General features: G+C 39.9%; 1 protein-coding gene across 3 annotated transcripts in view; it reads right to left on the bottom strand.

Moving 5' to 3' along the window:
- Positions 1–4,129: 4,129 nt before the first annotated feature.
- SLC10A7 (solute carrier family 10 member 7) overlaps positions 4,130–13,018 on the bottom strand; it is a 139,810-nt gene continuing 130,921 nt past the window's right edge. For all 3 annotated transcript variants that reach the window (XM_058838660.1, XM_058838658.1, XM_058838659.1), the window contains 2 exons: positions 10,976–11,121; positions 4,130–7,775 (listed from right to left, as the gene is read on the bottom strand). In XM_058838660.1, the coding sequence (XP_058694643.1) occupies positions 7,731–7,775; positions 10,976–11,121 (191 nt within the window). In that variant the 3' untranslated portion in view covers positions 4,130–7,730. The remainder of the gene's footprint in view (positions 7,776–10,975; positions 11,122–13,018) is intronic.

Raw genomic sequence — 13,018 nt, 5'->3', positions numbered from 1 at the left:
GCAAAGCCTATTAGTTCTTTCTGGAGAAAATGAATAATAATTCTCATCTATTTGTCAGTGGGAATTTAATGTAGGCTAAAAAGTCACTGAGAGTTTTCTTCAGATGGAACTCTGCTCAAAACAGAACAAAAAAGATGAGTTTGAGAAAAATGCTTAATAAAGTCTTCTTTAAATGAAAATTACTCAAGACTTGACTGTTAATCAAAAGAACATTACTTACCTTACTCAGCACCACTGTATCAGAATCTGGCAGCAAGTTTTTAAAAGAAACCCTTTTCTCTTTCTTATACTGTCATAATTTATAACAGCTGAATTATTGGCTGTAAATACACTTTTCTTTCTACTAATGTATTACACTTCTGGGATTGTTCAGAGAAAATATTTTGTTACTAAGAGAATAAGCTCCTAAATTCAGGCTTCTGGAAAAAAAAATTAAAACACATTCAAAGTAGCAGCTATTCAAAGACTATCACTGTGCCATCTTAACAGACTAAATTTTATTTTCACTAGTATTAAAAAATATTGAAATTTGTCACTAAATTTATTTTCTGAACAAAGGAAGATGCTGCTTGCCATAAACTGGAGCATATTTATGCATATACCAAAATTAAAGGTTCATATTCAATTCAAATATAAAAATTCAAATGGGATTTAGCAGAGGGAGTTTGCTGTTGAAAGCAGAGAGTTAGATAAGCAAAATACATTCCTAAAAATATGTGAAGTATCAAATTATAGAACATAAAAGATAATGGTTTAATATATATCATGATACACATGGAGGAGTTTTTCTACACATACTATGCACCTTACTTTAAAACAACACAAAAAACCCCTACCAAAAAATATTCTGTAAAACTGTCATCAGCAAGATTTGAATTTTGTTGGGTTTTTTTGAAAATTCCCTGATAGATTCTTAATATGAGATGGTTTGGAACACTGATATGTGATAGTGTAGCTATATACAGCTCTTTATGCCTTTTATAATTACAGAGGCTACACGTTAGTGTTTTGTGTCACAAGTAGGAGTTACCTATCACAAACACGATACGAGTTGGGCTCCACTGACTGCAGCGCTTCTGTTCTCTTCCCTGACTCACACAAAATCTCATGTATCACAATTCTCCTGTTTTTACACCTGGAGAGGCCGAGGGAGGAAGTCTGTGAGCACGGGATGGCGCAGTACTGTGGGATGTGGCTCTGGCTCCGGGAGAGAGCAATGCGGGATGCTCACAGCCAGCCAGGCTGGAAAGGTACAGGCTTCTCACATTAACACTCTGTGAGCTGCAGCAAACAGAGTTACCAGATTAACTGGCTCAAATTGTGTCATGAACTTATTTTTAGCATGCTATTATGCCTCTGGGATATATTTTATTTATGAGGGAATTGGACCTAAACAGATGTTGTAGCTGTTTTCTGAAAAAGGGCTTTATGCAACTTGCTGTGAGGAACCTGAAAGACTGTATGTTTTGGGGAAGGGACAGAGTGAATGTGTGAGGCAAATATAGTAGTCCTGAGCCACTTCTGGGAAATCAATTTTCCAAACAGACACCTAAAATAGATAAAAAAAGGGGTTTTTTTTCAATTTCTATAAAGAAAAATAGAAGTTCTCCCAACATTTCTCTTAATTTGAAGCAATATTATGAAACAGAAAAAGCAGGAATTTGCTGGATAGCTTGGCAAAATATGTCAACAGCAGTATGGGATTGCCCAAAGGACTGACAGTGACTCTAATGGATCCAGCAGTGAGCTTCAGGTATGCATTATGTGGGTGTTCCCTCCCGGGGGAGCTGCAAGTCCTAACAAAGAACACAAGAACTGTAATTTACATGGGTTAAGTTGTTCAGTCTCAGCACAAAAAACCTGAGTTCTGCTTCCCCAAGCATCATCTTGGAAGGCTGCCCTGGTTTCTTGGCTACAGGACAGGGTCTCTAAGAGAGCTTGGAGAACAGATGAGAGCATCATCTTGGTGATGACACCAGGTTCAGTTAGGGACAGCTAACTGGAAAAAGCTAAAATAAAACAAAAAAATTTAAAAAAAGGGAAGAAGACATTTTATCGCTTACTTAGCAGTGTTGACAAGAAGTGGCAAAACTACACAGGGAAGGCACCAGGAAATAAAACAATTTTGTGACATCTTGGGTATGGGCTGTGCAGCAGACAAAGGATAGAAACAGGGAAGGACTGCAGTCACAATGCTAAGGAACAGAGGGAGCACAGAATTGCAAAAGCTTTTGTCAATAGGATTTCATACCCAATTATTGTCACAGGACTCTCAAATTTTATTTCCTGCATTTCTCCTGGCAGAAGGCCAGTTCTCACATGACCTCCATAATTTTTTAATCCTATCAATGAAATTGTCTTTCCTTCAAGGAAGCCCATTTTCTTCCCTTTCAAGACAGCTGATTTTCCCTAGAAGTTACAATTGTTTTGTAAGAAAACTGACCATGAATTGTAAGTTTTCTCTTACAGAGATGAATCAGCACCAGCATGCCAACATTTGCAAGTCTTTGATTTTGTGATTATTATACTAGATGTAGCCCTCCCACACAGGATGCCACACAGAGGCATTTTTTCCTTTTTCTTACCTGGGTGTCAAATGGTTGTGCCAGGTGGCAGTTTTGAACACAGGCAAAGAGCAGATGAGACACACCAGCACGGGATCCTTAGGAGATGCTCGGCCTCCTCCGTAGGCTGTAGCTGCTGGGTATGGACTGCTCCTAATCTCACACCTGCTTCTGCCTGGGGCTAGCAACACAGTCAAAGCTCATCTGAACCTACCAGGCAGCCTAAGAATTCACAGATTATTTTGTTGCTTAACAAATCCAGGTGTTTCTTATCAGCTCAGCCGGGCTCTTTTCTGCATAATAATTCCAAATAATTCCTTTGATTTATCTGCCCTCCCTGTCCCTGACTATGGTCAGAAGGGTAGGTGGCAGGGAGCAAAGCCTGATTCAGCAGCTGCTATTGCTCATTTTCTTGTCACTCCATAGGTCACTGGCTGGCAGAAATCTCTGTGGAAATGCATCTAAAAATATTTTGAAAACTTGGCCTCCACTGATGAGAAAATTAAGTGGTGACTCATGCTCCCATCAGCTCCAGACTCGATTACTGCAATTTGATGGACTGAGAAGCTGATGCTCCACCGAGACTGCAATTTGCTTAGGGGAGCAGCCAAAAGGCCTCATTGGCATTCCTTGTTTCCAACACATCTCTCTTGTCCTTTTAATCACCAATAAATTTAATTTCACTTCTCACTGAAGATCTCACTCTCCACCTTTCTTGGCAAGAAGAACAATCAGAGGCTGCTTTCATGACCTATGCTGCAGCTTTAGATGCCAGCACAAAGCAGACCTGCCTGGAGCAATGCCTCCAACCTGCATTTCCCAGCATAGCTTTCTCTAGTCCTGCACAGTCCATGCAACTCCAGAAGATTCCTTACCATCCTGCAGGTGTTCCCTGTAGAATGGGAATTTTACAGGAACAGGCAGAAGCCGCAGTCTAATGATCATGAGCAATAATGTTGTTGAAGCAAGAAAATGGCAAAGAGGAGACCACATCCCTCTCCTGACATTGTTCTGACAGGATGCTGTAAGCTTTGGTCTGGGAGACTGGGGCTACGGGCTACCCCCTGCATCCTTCCCCCCCCAAAAAATAGGGACAAAAGATATTTGGTTTGTAAGATGCTGGAAAGGGCAGGCCGTCAAATCTAAAGTAAAATACTCTTCATTTACTCTCATCATGTGCTACATTATCCCTGAGCTTTGTTAGAACGATGGCAGGGCTCTTCAAACAGCTTCCCTGGGGAGACTGCTCTGCAGCTTAACAACCTTGCACTGGAGATGTGCAAGTGTAACCAAGGGCAGAATTTAGTCTCTTGTCTATTTAACGTGTTTGCGAGGGACTGCCTGTGTTCCTGGCACTTTATAATAATAGTAATATAAATGCATTTGGATTATAACCAAATGGAGAAACTATGATTTAGCCCTTTACTGTGTTGTAATTCCCAAATGCATCAACATCTATTTAAGTGCAAAACAGTCGACAGTTTACAAATACAAAGCTGCGATTGTCTGCTGTAAGAGTTCTGTATGAGATTATGATTCAATACAAAACACAATTCAATGTCTGAAATTTCATTTTTAATGGCAGAATAACATCAAAAAAAGTAGCTCTTTCTCCATATGCAGTCTTGCAAAAAAAATGTATCCCAGGGACTTGGTCCTTTCTAGTCATTTCTACATATATAGCTGCTCATCTCTTATGCACGTATGCACTCGCACATAAATCAATGTGCTTGCAGACAGACCATATTTCATCTTGCCTTCTAACCTCCCGCTGTCAAGATATTTCCACAGAAAAATGTACACAAATAAAACTAACAGCTCCTTTTCCCCTGACTGCCGAAGTAACGTAGGGGACTACTTCTGTAAAGCCAAGCTCCTTCTGCTCTGTGAACAAGCACAAGTGCGCAGCTTCTGCTGAGACTGCCTTTCTACCACATAACCTGTTCACACTAACTGAAGGATCAACGAGAAAAAACAACACAACCACATCTTTGATTTTAACTACAGTAAAATCACTTATCTTGGTAAGTTACTGGAGTCATCAAAAGCTTTTCAAATTAATGCACAAAAAGGGAAATAAAATGTTAGAGTAACTCAACACAAAGTGCTAACATTGCCTGCGACCTCTGAAGTGCCGTTTCATTGTTTGGGTGGGTTTTTTTTCCTCTGCTATCATTAGATGGGATTATAGAGATGCAGAAATAGGGAACCTTGATGATCAAGAAAATCTTCATGTTGTAGCATGGGCAAAGTTCTCATTTGCCATCAGTTTTGTCTAATTATGTTTAATATGAGTTAAATTTAAAGACAAGTTGAAAAGATTCACAACTGTTCTAAGTCTTTACTGAAAACCTAGTTCAGTTCAATGCATTAATTTTCAATTGATGACAACTAGCAGTGTTTTGAGGACTTTCTTTCCCCAAGTTCATAAAGTATTTTCAGACAGTTAATGGGCTTTTTTAAACAAACAAACAAACAAGCAAACAATTTAAAAGCCCACCCACAAAAGAATAAAACAGATAACAGAGGTAAAAATGTGACCTAGAGGATAAATAATTTTATCTTGTTTTCCTTTTAACAAAATTGAATTCAAAACCATTCTGTTTATTAAAGACATATAACAAGTCATAAAACAAATATCTTAACAGTCTTAACAGAATTGATGTGCACAATTCAGTTTCATTAAGTATGGATTTAAAATATGTATTTCAGTTTAGCTTGATATTCGCTTCAGACCAACACCTCCAACACTCATACACGATATTTAAGCTGCCCCAAAGCAATCAACAAGGACTTTGTAAAGACTAACAAAACTACATTGTAAAACAGTTTGAAATACTTCTATGGAAAAAAAAAAGCCCCAAAAAACAAAGGATGCGTTCAATGGAATCTAAGCAAGTTGTTGGAAGTACTGAAAGGCAGAGATTCAGTACACAGAGGTAGCTCAGTAAGGGTACTTGCAGTGTTCTGACTATTTAGCATTGACACAACCACAGTCAGCTACTGTCTGCTTGAACTCTTTCTATGTACTTTAAAAAAGGGAACACTGCTTCTGGGCCTGTTGTCTCACCATTCAAAACCAACAGCAAGTCACTGATTTCAGTGGGATTGGGATTAAGTCTGTATATTTTCTGAAAATTCAGGTTTATGGAAGCAGAACAAAAAGAAACCATCCTGAGTTTGGAAGCAGCCCCCTGCTGCAAGCAGGATTTTTAAACCCAGATGAATTTTTTCCCATATGGAACCAGTTGCCACTTAGAATGCTTAAGGAAGTGGCATCTTGAATTTGGCCCAGGAACTCTCCAGTTCCTCTCAGGCCTTTTGGTGGATCTGCCTGTGCTATCCAGGGATGCACTGATCAAACTGGTGAGCTCACTGCCCATGGGAAGAGAGCAGAGCCCTGGTGACAAGGCCAGTGGACAGTGTCCCTCAGCCCCCTCGCCTACTCAGCAGGGAGAGCTTGATCCCGCTCCAGGGAAGGAAAGAATTCAGCATGTGCCACCTCCCTACCTTTGTCACGTGGTCCTTTTATTGGTGTGCCAGGTCTGAACAGGGTGATGCTGTCAGCTCCCCATAGTTTTTCATACTGATGGCAACAGGGAGTGGCCATCAGGTAAAGCACCGAGGATTGGTACCGCATTACTTTTTGCCTGTTGTTCACAGGACTGGAAGTAACAGACTAGGTAAACCAAGCAGGTTTGTTGTTTTTTTTTTTTTTTAAATAAGGCAAAAGGATATTAATTTCACATGCCTATTATCACACAGAAGATATTCAGCTTGTGTAAAGGCTTAAAGCCTTATCAGAGCTCTGATAATCTGTATTTGCTACAGACTTGTTAGGTGCTTGTGCTCAGCCACACCTTCAGTTGCAGTGTTAACCATGACACACACAGAAGCTCTGCATTTATACCATTGACCTATTCCTTTCCTTACTTAATATTTTAATGCACAATTGCCAGCACAGGTTTTGCAGATGGGCACACCTCCCAGTCTGGACTAGAGCATGTTTCTGAAATCTTCATCTTCCAGACCAGATGTAGTCAGTGCTGGCTGCATGTTTAAATATATGCCTGCATTCCTTTCTCTTCAACACCTAGAAATAGTATCTTGTATTCTTTTTTTTATATATGTTTATTAGAAAGAGTAATATTATTTTTAAAAAGTTGTGATTGATTGTCAAAGAGCTAAGATAGAGTTTCTGTTACTATAAGGATCCTTTTAATTAGCAGAAAAAAAATTTTTCAACTTTCTTGTCCTCACAAGCTACTATTCATTACCAATGCAGCAATAGAGAAAACATAGCTTGGTTACTACAATAAAGGCTCTGATTCATCATCCTAAATTCTCTGTGCAGGTCTCTGTGCATTGCACAGGGGGAAGAAGCAGAAAAAAAAGAAAACCAAAAATTTGTGTTCTTCAGGGCTAAATTATGAAAAGATCTCCTAGCTGCAAACACAAATACTTCACTCATAACCCAAGCACCAGACCATTTCTTTGAAGAAGCTTATGAGGCATTTAAGATATACAATGGCACAATATCATACAATGGAATTAAAAGAATTTTCTTGAGAAACCATTAACTTTGAAGGAATGTCTAGACAACTGTGTCAACAAATGCAAATAATTCATGCTTTTCAGCTTCTATCCATTGGATGGCCCCATGCTGAGTATACACAAACTCAGAAGAAAAAGGCATGTCACAGTCATATGACTAGGGAGTGTAACAGAGTCACACAAAAATTCAAGTCAATCTCAGACAAAAACCTTCAGAAAGCTCTTCCCCAGGGTAAGCCAGCAGTGGGATAGGCTTCTGGTCATTTTGGCTAGTTTAAAACAGAGCTGGTGCACCCTGGCTTCAAAGCAGGGGCAATGGAAGAACCAGCTGTCAGTCATGACCATTTACTCAGTTAGAAAAATAAAGGACTCCAAAATACTGTACAACCTCTTGCAGCAACCAACAAAGTGGCTTCTGAAAACAATGTTTTTGCCAAAAATGCATCTGTAAGGCACTTAACAGGTATCTTTTAATATATATATAGATATAGATATATATAAAAAAATAAAATATGCACTGAAGCAACATTCACAAAACCCATCTGTGTCAATTGTCCGTGTGTACAGTATAGTACATATATACATTCACTGTGACACAGGCCATCTCCACAATTATACCTTCACGGGTGCTTTGGGCTGCCTGGTTAGTTTCAGTGCCTGTGAACAGGAAATGAAAAAGTCACTTTTTTGTACCCTTAAAAGACAAGCAACAGCACAGGGTAAGATTCTCATTTTATAAGGGGCAACAAAACACTGTGTACTTCTGAGAGGCTGAGAGAGGAGTCAACGTGCAGCTGACAGGCTGTGGGTTCTGGGATGATGTTTTTGTCTCTAATGGCCCATCACAACCTCCACGTACACACAGAAACCACCAGGACCGTGCTACAGTGCCAGTGAAGGAAGCAGAGATGGGTCTCAGGTGCCTTTTAGACAGCGACTATTTGGACCCCACTCAAACCACTCATGGCACAGATAGAAGAGCTTCAGACCCACTTAAGGAAAGACAGAGAAGAACTCTTTATATAGAATTTGTGCCAACACCTTTGCATCCCCAGCTTCCTTCCACATGGCTCAGTCTGCTCAGAGGATAATCACTGCTGCAGTGGTGGATGTCATGCACCTCTGATGTTTACACCTTCCTTTCTGAGGAAAGGTAAGGATAAGCCAAAGTCCATCAGTCCAGAGGTAATCTTATGCTAGGGGACACCTGGTATCTTTGTAGCTCTGTTGTTGCTGAGGAAGAAAGAAATCCCTTTCTATTCTGACAGCAGGGTCCAGCTCTGTGTTCCTCACAGGGATGGCCAGTTATGGTAGCTGGGCTATTTATTCAGTGTGTGGCAGAAGTTCAGCTCAGTGCTCATGCTTCCAGTTTGGCAGGAAGCAGCCTCTCTAACTAGGGAGAGAAATGTGATAGGCTTAAGAAGGTGTTAGGTTTTCAGCTGTGCCTGTACAGCAGTGTGGTCACTGGGAATGATGCTGGCTGTTGGTGTGCTTGGAAGCAAAAAAAGCTCTGTGCCTTCTTACAGAGAAATTAGCAAATCCCAGAAATTTGTAACTTCTGTTTTACCAAATTCTTTTGGGTGAAGAGCCCTGACAGACTGGCATTTGTCTGACTTCCCGTTTCCAGCAGGTCGGCTAAACAAGCAATTTTCAGTCTGAGAGACGCCTGATGGGGCTTCTTATTGTAGATATTAACCTTTAATATTGCACATTTAAAGCTTGTAAGCACTGCTTGAAAATCACTCCAGCACAAATGTAAACCCTTAAAAAACCCCCAAACCTTTAAAAATAAATGGGCTATATTCCCCTCAGAAACACCAGCATTTAACAATTGTTAAATCCAGCCCTTTGAGATTAGTCTTTTGGATATTATTCAGCAAGAGACTTCGGAGAGAGACACATCATCCCACACTTTGTTTGGGGAAACAATTTTTTAACTTTGTAGTTTGGCAGATTCTGCTGCCATATTTACAAAGTAGAAATACCTTAGTGTAGATGAACCTCTAAATATTTAAATTCAATTTCATACAACTCGATCACATGTACTATCATAATTAAGTAAGAATGTCACTGCAGTTGAGTACTGTGACTGGATAACTGCCTCCCCCTGCAAGAGAGATGCCAAAATGAAGCCAAGGTGTTTGTAGAAAATAAACATCAAGGGTGATGATGACATGTTTATTTTCAAAGCAGGAGACCATTATCCAGTCACAACATTCACTTCTATTATACTTATTGCAACTGTACCAGACCCAACCTCATTGATTTTTTTCAAAGAGTAATTAAAATAACATTTGTGAATAATACAGAAGACCAACTAAAGAAACTGCTGCAACAGAACAACAATCCCCCAAAGTGGTTCTACAGTGGCATTACAGTCTGCTTAGCACAGGAGGTTTATTTGATGCTTAATGAATAAGAAACTAGTGCTGGTGAACTGTAAATCTCTCCAGTACTGATTGACTGTTCTGATGCTTTGTTTAAAGGCTGTTTTAACTTGCAGCAGCTGACAGCAGCCCCTAAAGGCCATTACTGCCCTGAGAATCAGGGAGGTCTGGATGAGCTCCAGCCCCACTCCTGAAATGCCGTAGAGAAGTCAGCATTGCAGGGATTGTTCTGTTACCAGCAGCATTAACTTTAGGCTATCTTTCTACAGGAATAACATGGAATTTTCTTTATACCACCTGTAAAGTCTCCTGATAATTTCTGATTGAAAGAAAAACCATGATTTTCAGACTGATAGGTAACTGCCACCAGATTCTCAGATTTTCATTTTCAGATACTCAGACCAGTATATATTAACAAGGTCTGATTTCTGAACACAGTTTCTGAAAACTGAGAGGTTTTCTGTTTTTTTACAGTTCAGGTAGCACATGAAAATCACTGTTTTGGGGAATTTCAGCATTCAAGGTAGCAAGGTTACTTTAGTGGTGTGAAGCTGTAAAATGACAATCACTAGGTTTTGCTGAAAATTATGAAGGTGAGTGTTATCAATAAAATTTCTCCACAGCTAAGTGGAAAATGCAGGGTGCTGATGGAGCTGGGCTCAGCCATCACTGAAAATGGCTGCCAAAGGTTGCTTCAGTCGCTGCAGCTTTTTGATCTTTATTATCTCAGAACATTAAAAGACAGCATTAAAGTCGATTTCATGGACTAGCTTTTTGCAGGGTTATTCTGAGAACCTGACTAAAACCACTACAGTTATTTCACATAGATCACAGAATGGGTGTCAGGTATTGATACCTTCAGTTTTGTACTGAAATAAACATAATTTGCATCAGTGATGTTGATTCCAAACCCTCTAGGTTATAGTCTATAATCCTACAAAGTAACCCCATGCCTTAATTTTGGCATGAAATGGGATGCCCCAGACTGCTGTGAACTCCTTGTTATTGTAAAGGGTGACCCAAGTGGTGGGGGGGAAGGGGAAAAAAGTTTTCATCCTGCTTCAATCCAGTTCAGAAAATGTCCTTATTTTACCTCATTTCCCCAGCACACATGCCAGCCAACACATCTTTGTCACTTCTCCATAAAGGAGATCCAAAGCTGTGATTATTAGTCAGCTAATGGATGGAGACATTCCTATGGCATAATTTGAATGAACTTGTAATTTGAATTAACTGTAGAGGCCTAACTTCATGCTTTGAACTTTTTCATAGTCTTTTCAATCCCCATTTCAAGTGGGATAAAGTTCTGCACTTTTAATTTGATACTGCTGTGATTATCACTGTTACAGAGAAAACAAGGAAATAGAAAAATCCCTACCATAGAAGGAACCCCAGGAGTTTAGGACATGTTTAGGTATTTTTCCCCTCACAATACACTTGCCATTATAAATCAAATCCAGCAATTCTTACCTTTTGCCTAGAAACCATCCAGGATTTTATCGTTGGTACCAACAGACTGCCAAGAAGGATCTGAGCAGGGTGATAGATGAGCAAAGGGACAGAAATTAAGGACAAGTGTTCATAACCTGCAAATACTATCTTCAGCATGGGAATTCCTGCAGGCAGAAAAACAGGAGACAGACTCTCACCTCAGACTTTGAGCTCCAGATAAAAGCAAACCATTTTATGTTGCACTGACATTTCACAAAAAAAAAAAAAAAGAATCCCCAAAATCCCAAAATGAACTGAAAAGTTTTATATATTAAATCCAATCCAAACGAGCAAGAACATTAAAACAAAAAATATATGGCAGAGAAAGTTCTGTGGCAGAAGGGAGGGGTAGGGAATGTCATAAAAGATCTTTTCTAATTATGGTAATATAGCAGTAAATAAAAACTGCTGCTGAAGACTTGATATACAATGCTAGAGCATGACTTGTTGCTGAGCACAGTTCTGAGCTGCTTTTTCTGAACTACTTCCTCACACTGGGCTGTTCTGTATTCACATCCAATCTCCATCCATGTCCTCCTTCCATCTACCCATCCAACCTGCCCAACTCCTGCTTGTAACCTTTGCAACCTTTCTTTGGTCTGTTCTCCACCGGAGGAAGGCCATGATTTGCTTGTACATTCCCTCCAGTTGGTGAGCATCCAAATGAGAGCCTTCCCTGCTTTGACTGATCCATGAGACAGAAAAGGTTTAGTCAGCTGAGTGAGCAATATGAAGTGATCCTGCCCACTAAGAGTTAGGCAGCAGCTGGAGTACAGAAGTTGCTGGATGCTGGAAGAAGTTTGCTAAGACCTAGAGATGGGCCATTTTTCCTAAGAGCTGGAATTTGCAGTCAACAGTGCTAATTCTATCAGACATCTCCGTGCACAATCTTCCCACTTGATGATGTGATATGTAAAACAAAGTTTCATTCCCTTCTGCAGAAATGAAACCAAATATGCCTACCTTGAGCATTAGTCCCCAAAATTCTCTGTTTAAATCTTGGAACTTTGCTACCATACTCCACAAAGGACAGGTGTGGGCAAAACCTGCAACCAGCTCTGTCTTGCCTGACCAGATATTTGCACAGCTGCCAACAAGAGCAACTGCAATTCCTCAGGAGCCTCCTGAGAATGCACTTTATTTTCTCTCTCATCTTAAATGTCACTCTAGGAATCCTCTGCCAGCATCAATCTTGAAGTGAAACAGACTATACACACAGTTTTCACAGAGCTCATCTGAGTGTCTCATAGAATCATGGAGTGGTTTGGGTTGGAAAGGACCTCAAAGACCATCTTGTTCCAGGCCCCTGCCACAGGGACATCTTCCAGCAGACCAGGTTGCTCCAATCCCCATCCAACCTGGCTCTGCCTTGTCTCCTTTCTCAGTAATGACAAAACAGATTTGTGCCACATACCCTCTATTTCCCCAGGAGGAGGTGTTTCAGATCAGCCAGAGCTGTCATATTTATGGAAACTTTTCTTTCTATCTTGGATAAACTCCCATTCTCAACACCATTTCATGTTTCCTTTATTAAATTGATGCCTCCCTATGTGAGCAAACAGCTTATTTGTTGAATATTACCACTTCCACACTACCAGTGTCCCACTATTGCTGACATGTGTCTAGGCTTTCTGAAATCTTCACTATGTTTCCACAGCACCATTTATTGTAATTATTATTAGCTTCATCACATCACACCACTAAAAATCTCATGCTTATGCTAGTAGCCTTTACCTATGTGTATATTTCCAGGGATGGATTAAATCAAATAAATAAAAGCTTCCATGCTTTATTTCAGTATTATAATTACCTTCAAAACAACATCACGGACCTATCCCACAATTGCTTATTATTAACAGTAATTTCTGGGTCATGGGAATAAATAGTATTTAGATAGAAATTAAATAGGCATTTGCATTATATTAAGGCATGTAATTTACCTCAAATGCCCATCATACTGCTTCTGTAAACAAATAAAGGTTTTATTGCCTGTTTCCACATCTCAGATTGACCCTTGTGGGT

This window comes from Poecile atricapillus, chromosome 4, assembly GCF_030490865.1.
Source record: "Poecile atricapillus isolate bPoeAtr1 chromosome 4, bPoeAtr1.hap1, whole genome shotgun sequence".
In the NCBI taxonomy this organism is placed as follows: domain Eukaryota; kingdom Metazoa; phylum Chordata; class Aves; order Passeriformes; family Paridae; genus Poecile; species Poecile atricapillus.
Note: the sequence above shows the minus strand (reverse complement) of the source record. Positions and strands in the feature narration are given on the sequence as shown.